This window comes from Oncorhynchus mykiss, chromosome 4 (assembly GCF_013265735.2).
Source record: "Oncorhynchus mykiss isolate Arlee chromosome 4, USDA_OmykA_1.1, whole genome shotgun sequence".
Classification (NCBI taxonomy): domain Eukaryota; kingdom Metazoa; phylum Chordata; class Actinopteri; order Salmoniformes; family Salmonidae; genus Oncorhynchus; species Oncorhynchus mykiss.
The window spans coordinates 16,080,446-16,098,883 of record NC_048568.1 but is presented as its reverse complement, the minus strand read 5'-3'; the positions used below and the strand labels follow the sequence as shown (position 1 = coordinate 16,098,883).

The 18,438-nt window shown below is 41.2% G+C and overlaps 1 protein-coding gene across 13 annotated transcripts; it reads left to right on the top strand.

Annotated features, from left to right (window-relative positions):
- The first annotated feature begins 1,852 nt into the window (after positions 1-1,852).
- Positions 1,853-17,898, top strand: tpd52l1 (tpd52 like 1). 13 transcript variants are annotated; one of them, XM_021600354.2, is made up of 11 exons: positions 1,853-2,079; positions 3,402-3,461; positions 4,207-4,233; positions 9,996-10,111; positions 10,834-10,982; positions 12,482-12,583; positions 13,955-13,969; positions 14,535-14,549; positions 14,735-14,773; positions 15,952-16,012; positions 16,552-17,898. In XM_021600354.2, exons 1-11 carry the CDS (start codon positions 2,061-2,063, stop codon positions 16,681-16,683), a joined length of 735 nt encoding a protein of 244 aa, XP_021456029.1. In that variant the 5' UTR covers positions 1,853-2,060; the 3' UTR covers positions 16,684-17,898. The 13 variants fall into 13 exon arrangements, with proteins under 13 accessions (XP_021456029.1, XP_036831666.1, XP_036831668.1 ...); XM_036975771.1 differs by having other exon boundaries at positions 1,854-2,079; positions 16,555-17,898; XM_036975773.1 differs by lacking the exon at positions 3,402-3,461 and having other exon boundaries at positions 1,854-2,079.
- The last annotated feature ends 540 nt before the right edge of the window (positions 17,899-18,438 follow it).

The window sequence follows — 18,438 nt, the reverse complement described above, 5'->3', positions numbered from 1 at the left end:
GAGTTCCAGGAAGCAATGTCAGCACAATAACTGTTCGTCGGGAGCTTCATGAAATGGGTTTCCATGGCCGAGCAGCCGCACATAAGCCTAAAATCGCCATGCTCAATCCCAAGCATCGGCTGGAGTGGAGTGAAGTTCACTGCCATTGGACTCTGGAGCAGTTGAAATGCGTTCTCTGGAGTGATGAATCAGGCTTCACCATCTGGTAGTCCGATGGACAAATCTGGGTTTGACGGATGCCAGGAAAAAGCTACCTGCCCTTATGAATAGTGCCAACTGTAAAGTTTGGTGGAGGAGGAATAATGGTCTGGGAATATTTTTCATGGTATGGACTAGGCCCCTTAGTTCCAATGCAGTGAAATATTAATGCGACAGCGTTCAATGACATTATAGACAATTCTGTTCTTCCAATTTTGGGGAAGGCCCTTTCCTGTTACAGCATGACAATGCCCCCGTGCACAAAGTGAGGTCCATACAGAAATTGTTTTTCGAGATCGGTGTGGAATAACTTGACTGGCCTGCACAAAGCCCTGACCTCAACCCCATGGAACACCTTTGGGAAGAATTGGATCTCCAACTGCGAGCCAGGCCTAATCAGTGCCCAGCCTCACTAATGAGGTTGTGGCTTAATGGAAGCATGTCCCCACATCACTGTTCCAACATCTAGTGGAAAACCTTCTCAGGAGAGTGGAGGCTGTTATAGCAGCAAAGGGGGACCAACTCTATATTAATGCCCATGATTTTGGAATGAGATGTTCAACGAGCAGGTGTCCACATACTTTTGGTCATGTAGTGTAGATCATAAAATACACAACGTGCAATTTCAGAATGTGGTAGTGCATCAGCAGCTATGCCAGTCACTGACAGTCACTCAATTAGCCCATGTCAGCAAACATTTTTATAGATTGCTAGGTAAGTTAGTCTAGCCAGCTATCTAAACCTTATAGTAATCAAGGCACGTGCCCAGGGGCCCTGACCCCTAGGGTGCCCCCATTGATTTTGTTAGTTACTCTCACTCAGATATCATATGAACCTGGCATAAGTCATGGCAAAACATGTAGAATTGCAGGAAATTAGCAGGCCAAAGTCCAAATTGGCTGTATTGTAAAAATGTATGAAAAAAAAGAATGAATGATCAAGAGTTCCAGTTGAAGATGAATGGTGCATTGCATCTGAAAGACTGATATCTTGAGAGTCTTATCTTCTATCAAATGTTTTGCTTCTTAGAAAGTGAATATATTCAGCATAATTTTGAAAAGTATAAATAAAATGTCTACTGCTACATTTTTACCTGGCCCTAATTGTAAATAAATAAAATACAATATTGTTGGTTATTGAAAATATATTTCACAGTGGTTTAGATGGTACAATGATTCTCAACACTTGCTTGTTTTGTCACATAAACTGAAATTAGGCTAACTATTAACATTTTAGCAACCAGGAAATGGCAAAGTAATTGTTGAATCTGTTTAATCAAAATTCATGTCTATCATCTCATGTAACTAATTTACTACAGGAGATACTACCCTGCTCTGACAGACGAGGGTGTAAATTGGTCAGATATTCTCAAAGCCTAGAATCACAAAGTATCAGCAGGTGGCGTCGTTGCATTCTGTAATGAAACTACCCAAACTAGCCTAAATAAGTAACTTGGATACATTACACTTTCACTCCACCGGAAACATTGGGCAATCATGTATTTAAGTGTACATGAAACTGACAGTATTTTAAGATTACATTTGAGTTTTTCTGTCAAGAAATATAGTTCAACATATTGCATATTTGGCATCATCAGTCTAAATCATGTGCCTAGTTCGACACGAAAGAGTATTTGAACTCTGAAGACGTCACAACGCTGTTTCAGTAATTGAGCACACCGCCATTGGTGAATGTTGGAAGCCCCGCCAATGGAGGCGGTGCCGTAATTGACAGTGAAGGAACTGGCGTAAACATTGGCGTCTGACAGTACAGCAGTGAGCTGCTGTATCTACGTTAAAGCGTTGTTTCAGAAGAACAATTCATATTTACTTCAAGTAGCCAACTGCATCACACTGCTTCGAATGGAGACCAGACAACAGGGTGAGTGAGCGTTCAAGCTCTCGAAAAATGTATAATAATATGTTACACATTATGGATTTTTGTTGTTGCATTTATTCAATTGTGTATTTAGCTTATTTGTTATTTACAGGATGAACGAAAACTGTTGTTACTGAATTCATAGTTGATAGCCTTAATCTTAATTTAAAAAATATATAAATAACCTTATTAAGCAGTTTAACTTTAATATGTGATGATAGTCTTGGTAGGTGAAATTAAGTGTAAACTTTTAATAAATTCTACCTCAAAAGACAAAAGTGTATCAATAGAGTAGCCATTTTCGACCAGTTATCACATGACGCATCTACTTAATGGAACACGTGGTTAACGTTTCATTTCTGTCCAATAGAGAGCATTAGTAATGCCATCTTTTTGTAGGCACAAAACTCCGCCATGGTTCGTTGGACAAAGCCTATGGGAAAATGAATGCAGTTTTTGTAAGGTTTTGGGATAAACGCCGAAAATAAGGTCTGTGGTAAACACAGGTTTAGGAGATCTTATACATTTTTTTTCAATAAGATGGTCTTCATTTTTCTTCACTTTTTTATTATTTTTTAATTTTTGAAGCATTTATGACATTTAATAAAGCACATAAAGGCTTTCTAATTCACAAAGATAATTTTAACTGACAGATATTGTTATATCATAGAACAAAACATATAAGATCTCCTAAGCCTGTGTTAATCTCAGACCTTATTTTCTACATTTATCCCACAACCCTATTCTTTCCCCGGTTCATTTTCTCAATAGGAATTGCTGAAAGAACCAGGGGTAACATATTTTCCGGTTTTAGGACTACAAGGTGGCGAGCTCTATGTGTAACATCATTGCAACATGGTAATAAAACATAATGTTCATTTGGATGCAGTATTGCTCTGTCCTTCTGTTAGGTTCAAATATATTTTGCAAACCATGACTGGCTCAAGGCCACTTATTTTCCCTTCCCACCGTGACCACCTGACCAAATAATTGAAATCTTGTGACCATAGATATTCTGCTTTGAAGAGCCTTTCTTTGTAGTTGGCCCTATTATCCAAATAGCAAGATGGCTGTCTTAACTTGTGCACACTAGATTATCAGTTGAATACTGGCTATTATAATCAACTTTCTGGTTCAAACAAGGTATAGGCATTGTTTTTTATCAACCTCAGGTTATCAGGTTACAGTCAGCCTGAATGAACACTGTAACCTACACTATACACCAATTGTGTGCGTGTGTGTGCGCTCCTGTGTTTATGTGTAACTCACTATTTTGTATTTCACCCCATTCATTGCCTAATGGACATCAAATGCATCGTCATCAGAGTTGTACTCTAGTGTACTGAGCGACTCTAGTGTACTGAGCGACGGTGCAGGGGAATGGGGTAAGACCTCATATTCAGATGAGTGGGTTATGCCCAGTGGGTTTGTGGTGCATCTGCAACCTGAAAGTGACAGGCCTTTGATCTGTAGACTAGACTACTTCCCCTGTTATTGGTAGTATTGCAGTAGCTGTAGTATTTCTGGCCCACGTTGGAACAGTGAACCTGTGCAGCATCAATTGCATATTTTTTTTATACTTTCAGGATTGTAATAGCATGTGCCGATAAATAGAATGATTTGGATTTATATCCATTCATTTGTCTTGATGCTGCACAATTGAACCAGAAAATAGGCCAATGTCCTCTTGATATGTTTCTTGGCTCCGTAGATGGACAGACTCCCATTTTAGAATACTCCAGTTCTCTTGCAATCAGTTGCATGCTGTGTTTGAGCTGAATGTTTTAGGTCTTGTGGTGTTTCCAATGACTAAATGTTCCCTGTACGCATAGAACCTCAAAGGATCTGTAAATGAATGGCCTAACAAGGGTCAACTTCATCAGGCAAAGCATGAAACGCCTCTGATTTTGAACTTTTTTTTATCATCTGCGTATGTGATAGAAATGTTTCGGGACATTTGTTTTACAGCATTTCTTCTCTTGGTATGAACATGTTATAGGCATAGACTATATGGTTAGAACTTGTGACTTCCCCGGACAAAGTAGCATAGGCCTATCTATTTTTATCAATTATTACTCATTTCATTAAAGGAATGTAATCTTTCCCCCTTGTTTCTGCTACCAAATGAAGAGAGAGGACAAGGACATCTCAGGACAGGTATGCTTGCTTCTCTGTTTAGCTGACTGCCCTTCACAGAAATGTTCACGTGATGTGGAAGTATACAGTATCCCTGATTCATGTTTAAATAGGTCTCTTTATTGTGAGGGAATGAATGATTGACCCACTTTCACCACACTTTGGCCACAAATTGGACAAAAACACCCCTGACAGTGTTAATTCCAACGATGCGTTTGAGAGCAACCATTTGATGTAGTTGCAGTCAAAGGACTATCTGAAATGGGATCTTTGACTTCGCTAGATATCGCACTGCTTAATTCTGCCGTGGCTGAGGTGAAGGACTTTGGTAAATCTAGTTGGATAATCCGAGGGGAAAATCCCACTGATTACTACAGCCAGGCCAGAAATGACGTAACAGGCCAAGATGACAGCCTAAAATGGAAGCAAAAATGGGAACTAATTTCCAGATAACTTAATCTGTTTATTTACTAAATGCTACATTTTATTTACCATGGTTATGAGCAATCTCGTTATTGGTAAGGGGACTGGGGATCATTTCCAGTAACATTTCCAGTTGTGTTTGTCTGACACACTTTGTTAAGCTTATAGGATTTGCTTCCTCAGTCAGTACAGAATGCAGGTCATTTTACTGCATGAGTCAACTCATTGAACATCGTTGAGTTAGAAGGGTGATAATAGTCCATAATGAGATGAGAGTGCTACTATGTACAAGGCGAGAGAGGATCAGTAAATGTGTCATCAAAATGGAAGACAACCTGCTTTTCTTCTTTGAGAGACACCCACTGTGATGTCATCACTTATAGCCAGATAGTTTACCTTGGATGACAGAGACTTTAGCACAGCTAGAGCAGCCACAGTGTGAGAGGCAGGCCTCTCAGTTCGCATTTAGGTTTCTCTCAGGTCTCCACGCAGATGACTGATTTTGTGTGAACAACCCTATGCTAGCCGTCACTGCTAACGACTGTATCTGTGGATAAGGGTTGTAGAGTAAAAACAATGATGCCTTTGAGAACCTAGCATGTGAAAAATAGTATTTCTCCAGCTCTGGCCCCTGTGCTGCTGAGTATGATGAGTGTGAATTGGGTGCGGATGAGTTGTCACGCCACAGTCACTGAGCCGCGGGGCTCCTACTTTAAGGACAACGTCGTGGTCGAGACTCGGAAAATGCCTTCAGACAACCCAGACCAGCTGACCCGGACTCGGAATGTGACAATGCCATTTTTTGGATGGGGCCGCAGATTATCTGAAATAGATTCCCAAATCAGAGAGAGAAAACGAGGATGGGTGTCCTTTTGAGAGTTAATGTAGTGTTACTGAACCCCTACTGATTGTGGTGTGGTTCTGTGTTTATTCCTTGGCCAGAGTCTGTCTCTCTCTCTCCCTCAGCCATGTATGTGATGGTTAATTGAATCAGACTGAGGGGCGGGGCCGAGGTGAGGTTTAGAGTCATCGGTGTACCAATAATATGATGTTCAGGTGACATGTTGTCAAAAAGGAAAGTCACGAGCCCATCAACCCACTCTTAATAAAAAAATGTAACCTTTATTTAACTAGGCAAGCCAGTTAAGAACAAATTCTAATTTTCAATGACGGCCGAGGAACAGTGGGTTAACTGCCTGTTCAGGGGCAGAACGACAGATTTGTACCTTGTCAGCTCGGGGATTTGAACTTGCAACCTGACTAGTCCAATGCTCTAACCACGAGGCTACCCTGCCGATCCAGTCAAGCCTGCATGGTTTCCTGTTAATGCTCTTTGATATTGATTACCATATAGATTTTTTAATGAACCTGAGCCAATGTTAATGTATAATAGGGACCTCTTTCAGTGCCCCAGGAACAATGCTGATGGATGGAACCTCACATTGGCAACACAAACAACATCACTTTTGTACGAGTGTGTGTATACTGTCTGTCATTTAAAATGAGTCAGCCCGGTGTTGAAGGATTGATGTGTCTTAAGGACAACACAAGGATTCAATTAATGATGATGATGATGATTGGGCTTGCTCGTCTGCATGGGAAGTTGCTAAGCAACGCACTCTTAACCCATCACAGTGAAAACATAGAAACAGTTGTTCAAACTGAAATTGTCCCATTCTAGAGAAATAGGATAAAGTCGTAGAGTAATTAACTTTTACATTTGAGTCATTTAGCAGACGCTCCTATCCGGAGCGACTTACAATTAGTCCATTCATCTTAAGATAGCCAGGTGAGACAACCACATATCACAATCGTAGTAAGTACATTTTTCCTCAATAAAATAGCTATCAACACAGTGCAAGTAGGAAAAGACAAGTCCAGGCTATTATTATTATTATTATTAAAATACGTCTACTATTAGAGTCACTGAGGCCTGGCAAGATGACAATAGAGAAGAGAGTGATGAAGAGTGCTAGAATGTATACTGTGTACACGGTGGGGCTCCAAGCGAAGGGATCCTCTCCAAAGGCTTCTGATGAGAAAGTGATTGGGTTATGTGGCCAAACTGCATCACAAGCTCTGTGCCACGCCACTCCAATCATCTGCTGATGTAATGAGAGGCCAGGCCTCAAAGATGTGACTCCTGCTTGTTTGTTGTCCTCTTTGTCTTGACAAAAACATCCTCTACCTACGGTCATCTTAGGACGCTGGTCCCTGCTCAGTAACATCTCTTGGGTTTAGATGTCATGTTATAATGTTATATTTAAGGGGGGGGGGGGGGGGGTGGTAAATGTTTTGTTATACCCGTTTATTACGGTCTAATATACCACGGCTGTTAGCCTATCAGCATTCAGGGCTCGAACCACCAAGTTTATAATATGTTATAATGACCTGGCTTTATGTTGCTGGTGATTGAAATAGTATCATAAGCTCAGAGCCTTTCACCCAGTTGTATTACTGTAGCCTAGTATAGAATTTAAAGCCAGAGTCTCTTTACTGTAATATTATATTATGCAGTTACAGGGACAGACATTTGAAGTTACACAAAATTAGGCAGAAATTGGGTAAAGCTATACTCCCAATTTGAGTTCAAATTCACTTTATTAATGGCTGATTTAATCTGCTGAGGGTACACCATGCCAGGGCTTTGGCCATTACTTCATCAGTCAGATATTGATCAGACACTCAGTGCTTCACATACCAGGAAGTTGTTTGTCTGTTTTAGCTTGTATTGTAACTGGAAACACACGCACGCATGCACGCATGCACGCACGAACGCATACACACACACATGTTGTCATGTAATTAGATCACCATTAGGTTCCATAAGCAATAGATATTCCCCCTGAATATTTTATATATATATATATATATATAAAATCATATAAGAAAATAAAAAAATGTAATAAAAAAACAATAAGCAATAGATTTGTGCTCCTATTTAGTCATACACATTGATTAATGAATGTTTTAAGTAGAGACAACATACAGGGCGGTTACTCTAGCAGACAACTGGTGGCCTTATGGAAGGGGATAAGCATGACTTTTCTTTAAACTATCCAGAATATATCTTAGCTTAACATGTATAAAAATAAACAGGATTGGAAATGGAAGCTCGAGTGTAGATAATTACAGTCAGTGTCTCCTAAAGATGGTTGTTAAACGTGTGGTGAGGTCATAATGGGAATATTGCCATTGTCACAGTGATGGAGGGTGGCGTTCAGGTTAAATCTGTCCGGACTGTGGTCGTGTTACGATGGCAACAGATCGGGGGGTATGTCTTGCCGTAGCCTGAATCATCTCTTCGAGTTAGACGATTTGAATGGGTGCCTGAGTTTCTTTTGTTATTTGCAAAAACATACTTTATGTGATTGTCTCTCCACTATACAATGAGTGTACAAAACATTAGGAACGCCTCCTCTTTCCATGACAGACTGACCAGGGGGAAGGTATAATCCCTTATTGATGTCACTTGTTAAATCCACTTCAATCAGTGTCGATGAAGGGGAGGAGACAAGTTAGAGAAGGATTTGTAAGCTTTGAGACATGGATTGTGTATGTGTGCCATTCAGAGGGTGAATGGGGCAAGACAAAATATTTAAGTGCCTTTGAACGGGGTATGGTAGAAGGTGCCAGGTGCACCGGTTTGAGTGTGTCAAGAACTACAGAGCTGCTGGGTTTTTCAGACTTAACAGTTCCCCGTGTGTATTAAGAATGGTTCACCACCCAAACGACATCCAGCCTACTTAACACAACTGTTGGAAGCAATGGAGTCAACATGGGCCAACATCCCTGTGGAGACTTTTCGAGACCATGCCTGACAAATTTAGTTTTTTCTGTGGGCAAAAGGGGGTGCAACTCAATATTAGGAAAATGTTTGTTCACTCAGTGTATATGTACAGTACCAAATTTGGACACACCTACTCATTCAAGTTTTTTTTTTCTTTATTTGTATTATTTTCTAAATTGTAGTTTAGTAGTGAAGACATCAAAACTATGAAATAACACATGGAATCATGTAATAACCAAAAAAGGGTTAAACAAATCGAAATATATTTTATATTTGAGATTCTTCAATGTAGCCACCCTTTGCTTTGATGCCAGCTTTGCACACTCTTGGTATTCTTTCAACCAGCTCCACCTGGAATGCTTTTCCAACAGTCTTGAAGGAGTTCCCACATATGCTGAGCACTTGTTGGCTGCTTTTCCTTCACTCTGCGGTCCAACACATCCCAAACCATCTCAATTGGGTTGAGGTCAGGTGATTGTGGAGGCCAGGTCATCTGATGCAGCACTCCATTACTCATCTTCTTGATCAAATAGCCCTTACACAGCCTGGAGATGTGTTAGGTCATTGTCCTGTTGAAAAACAAATGGGATGGTGTATCGCTGCAGAATGCCGTGGTAGCCATGCTGGTTAAGTGTGCCTTGAATTCTAAATACATCACAGACAGTCACCAGCAAAGCACCATCACACCTCCTCCTCCACGCTTCACGGTGGGAACCACACATGCGGAGATCATCCTTTGACCTACTCCGCGTCTCACAAATACACGGCGGTTGGAACCAAATATCTCATATTTGGACTCATCAGACCAAAGGACATATTTCCACCGGTCTAATGCCCTTTGCTCGTGTTTCTTGACCCAAGCAAGTCTCTTCTTCTTATTGGTGTCCTTTTAGTATTGGTTTCTTTGCAGGAATTCAACCATGAAGGCCTGATTCACACAGTCTCCTCTGAGCAGCTGATGTTGAGATGTGTCTGTTACTTGAACTCTGAAGCATTTATTTGGGCTGCAATTTCTGAGGCTGGAAACTCTAATGAACGTATCCTATGCAGCAGAGGTAACTCTGGGTCTTCCTTTCCTATGGTGGTCCACATGAGAGCCAGTTTCATCAGAGCGCTTGATGGTTTTTGCGACTGCACTTGAAGAAACTTTAAAAGGTGTCTTCAAGTAATGATGGACTGTCGTTTGTTTCTCTTTGCTTATTTGAGCTGTTCTTGCCATAATATTGACTTGGTCTTTTACCAAATAGTCCTATCTTCTGTAAACCACCCCTTCCTTGTCACAGCACAACTGATTGGCTCAAATGCATTAATTAGGAAATAAAATCCTCAAACTAACTTTTAACATGGCACACCTGTTAATTTAAATGCATTCCAGGTGAATACCTCATGAAGCTGGTGGAAAGAATGGTTACTACATGATTTCAAATGTGTTATTTCATAGTTTTGATTTCTTCACTATTATTCTACAATGTAAAAAATAAAGAATAACCCTTGACTGAGTGGTACTGTAAGTCTGAAGTGTTCTACATTTTGGGGGTTGTTTTGTGTTTAATCGTCTATCTCTCCTCAGGTTTGCTGGACCCAGAACCTCTAACAGAAGTAGATGAAGAAATGGTGTCAGAAGTGGACCTCTACAACACTGTGACCGATGAGGAGAGGGAGGAAATATTGAGTGAACTCACTAAGGTAGTCCCTCCCGTCAGCACTTTTCACCTCTCTGTTTTTCAATGTTTAGCTTGGCATGTTGATCGAGTTGGATTCAGGAAGCGCTGTCTTGGAGATACATTCTGTTCAACCTTAGAGGGGAGAGATGGTTAAGAAGTTGGTACACTGATCTCTCTCACATAGGGAAACTGTGTTGGACCATGGGAGAGAGATATATTAACTGGAAATAGGAGCGGAAGTAGAGGGCATTATGAGTTATGTAAATCTTGGCAGCTCTTGCAGCAGAGCTTTTTTGCATAATATGAGTCGGCATCAATTAGGATTTGGGTTTACAGTTGTTACTCTTCATCACTGTTGTTTCCCCTGGTGTTGACCTCAGGCCAAATACACTAAACTGTGTTTTAAGGAAGAGCCAGTGTTCTGTACTTCAGTTCCCTCAATTTACCACCATATTATTATTATTATTATTATTATTATTATTATAGTTATATTACCAATACGTATATGTAGCTGAAATTGCCTTTTGTAGCCATTTGTAGTATAGTAAGCTTCATCCAAGAAATATACTTTATTTGCTGATAAGGAGTGGGATATAACACATTTTGTCCATGTGTTACCTTATTTGCTTTATGGATAATTCATTTGGAATACTTAAGCCCTAGGGGAAATTAGCATCACTCTCCTACTCTATCTCTCATGTCTTTATTTCTCTCTCTCCTCTCCTTCTATGTTTATGCCTCTAGTTAGAGGAAGAAATCTCCACCCTGAGGCAAGTGTTGGCCTCCAAAGAGAAACACCACTCAGACCTCAAAGCCAAACTGGGGATAACACCACTCAGTGAGCTCAAACAGAACTTCAACAGGAGCTGGTATGACATGCAGACTTCCACTGCGTGAGTACCCAACATCCACCCTCTAGATGTTTTGCTCCTGTCACCAGAGATTGTCTTTATGGGCGTCACAGAGTGATGAATGTATGGATCCGGTCTGATCAGGCTCATTGAGGCAGATAATGACAGGGAGCAAGCGGCCTAATGGTGATGTGACATCTAAAGCAGCACAGTGCTACCTGACTGGCTGCCTGGCCCAGGACACATCTATCCACGGGGGCAAGCCAGTAAAAACAAGCAGCAGCTTCAGGCTCATATAGGTCAGTACTGTGTATATATATAGCCATTTTCAGTGAACAGCTATACAATAGGCCTAGATTTCAGTCCTCCATCTCTGCCTGCATCTGCAGACTGGCCTTGTATGTCCCTAGCTATTCAGTTACCAGAGTCACGCTTTAACTAGGCGCTCAAATGGGCAGAGCACCCTTCTCCAATCACCGTTACCATGGTGAGAGGGAACTGCAAACCGCTAGGGTCAAGCAGATCTGGTGGTGCTGAGAGATCATTGGCTGGAGGGAGAGGAGAAGAATGGGCCTCCACTGTTGAAATGCCACGACACACTTCCTCAATCTCCAGTCTCTACACTAATGCAAAACCAAGGCAACAGGGCCAAGTGTAAAGGAGGTGAGCAACTCCGTCATAACGGCCGAGCTGTATCTATTGTCAGTGTGGTTTGTTGTTGGCATCAGTTGATGTTAGGTGACAATATTTCTCTTTCTCTCTCGGGCTTCTTCTCTCTTTTCTTTTCTCTCTCCTCTCTCTCTCTCTAGTCTTTCTCACTTCAGGCGCCACACTAGTTAGACTCAGTACCTAAGTGAGCTGGCGGACCACATTCTTCTCAGAATTACCTTCCACAGCAAAAGCGTTAGCCAGATTAACACATTGCACTTAATGCATCTCACAAATGCAGTAAGCTCTTTGTCTTGAAATAGCAGGACTCAAATCCGATAAGGTGATGGCATGGGCTGGTGCTCAGGGAAGTGCAGGAGTTTCTCAGGTTTCCATGCAGTCTGTGTGTAATGCACTGAGAGGTAATCGGGCTCTAGGGGCTGGGGATGTGAGAGGTTGGAAGCCAGGCACTCTGCAGACTAGCAGGCTTTTAGAACTAGAAAATAAAGAGGAAAATCAATGGCTTCTCTTTGTAGGCCACTGCCCTAACAGTGGTATAAGCTGTACAAATAATCAAAGCGATGCGCTCCTCTGTTTCCCAGAGATTCTGCAGCATCAATAGGAGTTAAAACATGGGGAAACACTGAGTCTTTGTTGTCTGTGCCATGCTCCCCTCATCCTGTTTTTATAGATGTATGAATCCCTGACTGATTGGGATACTGAGCTGGAGTATCAGTTACACCCTGGCTCCGGCTCTGACTATGAAACTAATCCGTGTGTGTGGAGTGAACAGTGCTCCGGACAGGGACAAGAAGAGAACAGGTGTGGCAGTCCTGTGGTATCCTGTCCTGTCTGTTTTTGATAATCACTGTATTGTCTTTTCATTTGTCCAGGTACAAAAAGACGTCGGAGACGTTGAGCACGGCAGGGCAGAAGACGTCAGCAGCTTTCACCACATTGGGAACAGCCATCAGCAGGAAGTTTGGGGATATGAGGTACAGTGTCACTGGTGCCTATAGCAACCACACAACAACATCAACATCTTTCATATCCAATCAACTGAAGCCTTACACTACGACTACATCTTTTAGCCTACAGCTATTGAGACAGAATACAAGGTGGCCTCCAGTCAGAATGACCACCCTCCTCCCTCATCTCCACTTTTCTGCAGCCAGTCTGTCGTGTGCCCAATCCTAATTGTTGCTGGGGTTGACCCAGACAGTCTGTTGCAGGGGGCATGTTTGTGTTGCATAAGCCCAGAGTAAGCAGCTTTCTGCAGGCCAGATTGGATGCGGGCCTGGGGTGGAGTGGGGGGGGGGGGGGGTCAGTAACCCTCTGGGTGTCTGCTGACCACTCTCTGCCGTGAAGACCCAGAGTTCTGACTGGGCAGGGTGGCACAATGGAGATCCATTGCTGGCCTGTATGCTGGCTTTGCAGGTGCACACTGGGGAGCTATCATATCATAGACAGCTGGCCCCGGGTTCACTAGTAATACAATACTTGACTAGCCATGACAAAGAAAAACTGATTTACTGTTATGCCTGTCCATGTCATTTAGTGTGTGTTGTAGACGTGTCAGTCTTTGTTTTGTTATTTTAATGTCGTCATCATTATTGCATGATAATAACAAAAGACTCACCACCGCAGGTTTATAATAGTGTATTAACCAACCAACGTTATGTATAAAATCACGTTGAACAATGATCCAGAGAGACAAATAGATATTCCTTTGTGTATTACAGCATGTTTGGCCTTGAGTTAATGTATCCCAGAAGGTATGCCACCTAGTGTGCATGTGTGTGTGCATGCAAATGAGTTTGACCCTGTGTGGACTATTCGTGTGAATTGAAAATACAGTAGAACACGTTATTTTCATGAACCCTGTTCACTATGTTGCCCAGTGAAATAAAAAAAATAAAAAAGGTGTGCCCTGGCTGACTTGCATTGGTTGAAATATGCTAAACCAAACATTTAGCTATGAGGAACCATGGAGAGCAAGGTACAGTATGTTGCCTGGGGTTGAAGTTTGCTGTGGGCTTTACTTGGGTGACTCCCTTAGACTTACAGACTGCAGGTTGTTTGCATTCTAATGCATAGTGTATACAGTACTGTAAGGATACAGTATATACATTATATGGCATGATAACCAGAGCTTTGATGATTTAATGATTGGTTAACTGTGTGTTTGAAGTGTGTGCCCGCGCTGGATCTTTGAATTTGGCTTTTCTTGAATAGAAGTTTAATTAAACTCTGTCGTGATTCCAAAATGAAGTAGCCTAATGTAAAGTGTTGGTAGGACACTTGATAATGTCAGGACAAATGTCTTAAATGTCTTTGTTTCTTCATCCTTTTCTATGCATCCAAAGATCAAATTCACTTGGGTAAGAAATTGTGTTTTAGTGTTATTGGTTGTATTATACCTCTGATTTAGAGTCAGATATGCGTGACTGCACTGAAACTAGTCAGAAGACGGACTAAGGCCATTGCTTACGTAAATATGAGTGGGATTTAAGATATAATGGTAAGAAGATGACTACCAACTGAATGGGATCAATTCCAGGGATGCCTTGATTTGATTAGTCAGACACAGTTAGTTCCAGTGCAGTCACATCATAACCTAGTGTGAATGTGTATACACGCAAACCTTATAGTGAACTCCTCAGATCTGTAGCACACTGACCAGTAGGCATGCATGACTTTGACTGTTGTTGACCATAGCATGTTTTACTTGTGGGCGGTTCAGTATAGTTACAGTTTTTAGATCATTTGTCTTTCTCTTTTGTACCTTCTGTGGATGTAGCATTGCTAGTTCTCTGTAGAAGTTGTTAGTCATATACACATGAATGAGTCATCGATACGATATGACAAAGTTGTCTAAGAACATATATCATATTACAATATAAGCCATTAGATTCCTCTAAAATTTCTATATATTTTCTTTTTAAGGCTATCAGATGATGGGTAAATCTACATTATAGAAATGCCTAGAAAGTTGCCCTGCTGAATTACTGTAGACTAGAGGGAGTGCTTGCTGTGTGTGTGCGTGCGTGCGTGCATGTGTGATTGCGTGTGTGATTTCTGCTGTCTGTAAATTCATGTTAATGATTTAACTCCTCTCTTACCTGGGCCATGCTCTCTTGGGACAGCTACTCTATCCGCCACTCAATGAGCATGCCCGTTATGAGGTAATTGTGTGTAGCCTACTTTGTGTGTAGTGATAGACATAACCCTCCACTAGATCCCAGTCCTTAGCCACCCACCCATTCTCGTTGTCTTAAGGCTGAGCGTTTGTAAGCATTGTGAGTAGAATTGGTATTGGTTCAGAATTTATAGGTGAAACAGGCTTGCATTGTAACATTGGCATATCCTGCTGCAATCATCAGGAGAAGATTCATGCATTTCTAGCTATCTGACCTGTTTATCCAAAGATAAACGTGTGGAATCGTAACACTAGAAAAAGTGACCTTTCTATAACACTGATGAGCATACAGGACTTCTCCCAGTGTTTTGTTAACAGAGCACTGTAAGTAACGGTAGCTTTAGCAGAGCACTGTAAATACAGACCGCTTTAATAGAGCACTGTAAATACAGACCGCTTTAGCAGAGCACTGTAAATACAGACCGCTTTAGCAGAGCACTGTAAATACAGACCGCTTTAGCAGAGCACTGTAAATACAGACCGCTTTAGCAGAGCACTGTAAATACAGACCCGCTTTAGCAGAGCACTGTAAATACAGACCCGCTTTAGCAGAGCACTGTAAATACAGACCGCTTTAGCAGCGCACTTGTAAATACAGACCGCTTTAGCAGAGCACTGTAAATACAGACCGCTTTAGCAGAGCACTTGTAAATACAGACCGTTTTAGCAGAGCACTGTAAATACAGACCGCTTTAGCAGAGCACTGTAAATACAGACCGCTTTAGCAGAGCACTTGTAAATACAGACCGCTTTAGCACAGCACTTGTAAATACAGACCCGCTTTAGCAGAGCACTGTAAATACAGACCGCTTTAGCAGAGCACTTGTAAATAAAGACCGCTTTAGCAGAGCACTGTAAATACAGACCGCTTTAGCAGAGCACTTGTAAATACAGACCGCTTTAGCAGAGCACTGTAAATACAGACCGCTTTAGCAGAGCACTTGTAAATACAGACCGCTTTAGCAGAGCACTGTAAATACAGACCGCTTTAGCAGAGCACTGTAAATACAGACCGCTTTAGCAGAGCACTGTAAATACAGGAAGCTTTAATAAGTGTACACAAAAGTACAGGTACAGTATGGTGGCTCAGATAGATATAAACATACATGTTGTATACTAAAGTAATAGTATTGCATGAAACTGAACTGCTTTTCATCTCATTAGGAACTCTCCCAGTTTCAAGTCCTTTGAGGAGAAGGTTGAAAGCACCGTTTCCAACATAAAGGTAATGTGAGACATAACACATGTTGCTGTCAAAGCAATGACAGAGATTTACGTAATGTTGAAATAAGGCCCGGATTCAATCCGAGCGTGCTTTGTCCGCAATGCGCGTATTAAAGACAATGTTCCCGGGTTTGCAGAGGAACACATTCACGGTAAACGCTGTCTCGGCTCAACCTGAATTTACCTTTAAATGGCACGATTGCGGACAAAACAATCGGATTGAATCCCGGCCTAAGTAAACTCAATATAAGGGAGTAAACATTATGGAGGTCTTTCTTGTTAAGCTTCACTTCCTTTAGCTCAGGAAAACTTTTGGCTATTTTTACAGCTCAGCTAATTGAGGTTAAACACTACCCTCAGGAGAACAATTGCTCCACTTTGAATGTGCGCATTTGAGCCTGATGTCGTAATCTCTGGTGTTTCTAACAACCCATGCTGAAAGTTCAAACAGATTCTCGACAATAGCCTATATTAAAATGTTGTTTTGTGTGTGTGCGTTTGTGTGCCTATGCATTTCTGTGGTTGTTTTTGGATTTGGAGCAGACCAAGGTAGGAAGCCAAGGAGGTGGAGGGAGTTTTGAGGAGGTGTTGTCTTCAGCCGCCCACGCCAGTGCCCAAGAAACCCCCAGCAACAACCTGTCTGAGAGCAGTGATCATGAGCGGACCTGCTAGACCAGAGCCTGAAACAACCTCCCCAGACCAGGATTAGCACTATACTGCCCCTCACTGGCCCAGAGGCCACATTACATTACCTGATGAGGAGAGCATGACAAACAGTAGGCCTATCTATCCAAAGCCACATCAAGTACCAACACAAATGTGTATTATCTAATGGCTTCTTAGCCTTTGTGTTTCCAATCTGTAAAGCACTCCTGCCCTTGATATTTTATTACTATGAATACAGCTATTACCTTTTGTATTTTAATAAAAATAAATGTGTTCCGTTTATATCAATGTATTTGATAAACAAAAAGTAGTGACTTTCTTCCCAGTACTAAAACAACATTTTCATGATGACACCTACTTTCCAAGAGTGGACAGTCACATAAAACTATTGGGGGAGAGAATTATATTTGAAACTAATACTTGAAATTGCAAGTACTGGATTTGTAGGCCTATACTGCACTGTAAATGGGGACCAAAGTAAGGCCTCGTGCTGAAAATCTACTGAATACACTGTCATCCCAATGAATCACACTAATATCTCCTTTATTCCAACCGTGCACTGTTTGCACTTGAGCCTTGATGGGGTCTCCTAAATCCGGACCTAAATTATACTTATTATCACAGCAGTCAGGCAGTGTAGATGCTTTGACACACTGTGGGATTAAATGTCTATTTTTAAATGTGGTTATTTCTTCTGTTTATTACTGCTAATCTTCAATAATGGACCAAACAGCTGGTTTTCTATTTACAGAATTAACTTTTGTCACATGATTTTCTCCTTGTGTTTATTGTTCAAGTTGATTTTTCTCGGTTGCTGTGGTTTTTAACTTAATTGTGACTAGACGTTTGTCAGACATTTAAGTGATAATGTTTTCAGACATTTTGGCTACGTTTTGTCAACAGCAGAGTTGCCCTCTCCTGAATGTGACTGTTGTAATACCCAAAGGTTAATAACAGTTGTTATAGTCCCTGTGCAGTCCTGTGTAGCTCGGTAGGTAGAGCATGGCGGTTGCAATGCCAGGGTTGTTGGTTCGATTCTCACGGGGGACTAGTATGGGGGGGGAGTATGAAAATGTATGCATTCACTACTGTAAGTATGACTTAAATGTAGTCTAGCAACTTCTGCTTTTTTTTTAAACAAAACTGTATCCCAGTAAGATAACACACTATGAATAAACTGTTTTTTGCAGTATGACTATTAAACAATTTGTTGCAAACCAATCTAAGGTTGTTTGTTGTATGTTATGACATTGAAATAAATACCATGAGTTAAATTACATGGTACTAATCTACTAAAACAAAACACTCAAGAACACAAATTGTATTAAGACAGCCCAAACACATTTTGAAATGTACTGTAATTGACAAATAGCATCCCATTGACTCAAGTACTTAAACTAATGCCTTTGTACAGAACATGTGAGACACTATTTTCGGCTAGCGTTAAGGCAGCACTAGTGTCAAACGCACGTTATTCGTGTGGAAACGCAGCCTATCCAGCCGTGCCGCACATTTCCCATATGTGCATGGAACAAGATGTGATTTGGTGCCTGTATACTTAATATTTAGAAACATAAAACACTACTGTTTTTTCCCCATTTTCTTTTATTAAAAAGAAAGCATAGCCTCCCCTCTCAATGAAGGCTGTTTTCTTTTTGTCCTGCCCAATGTAATCAAGTAAGACCGTCCAAAAAGGCTGTGTTAGGCTGGTGAGACAGCTTGGAATACATCTTAATCGCCAAAGCTTTATTAAATTATCAA

Bases quoted from the DNA above. Each gene is read 5' to 3' on its own strand.
- tpd52l1 (XM_021600354.2), top strand. The intron at 10,112-10,833 runs GTAGTCCCTCCC...TTATGCCTCTAG, and splicing joins TATTGAGTGAACTCACTAAG to TTAGAGGAAGAAATCTCCAC. The intron at 14,774-15,951 runs GTAATTGTGTGT...TCATCTCATTAG, and splicing joins ATGAGCATGCCCGTTATGAG to GAACTCTCCCAGTTTCAAGT.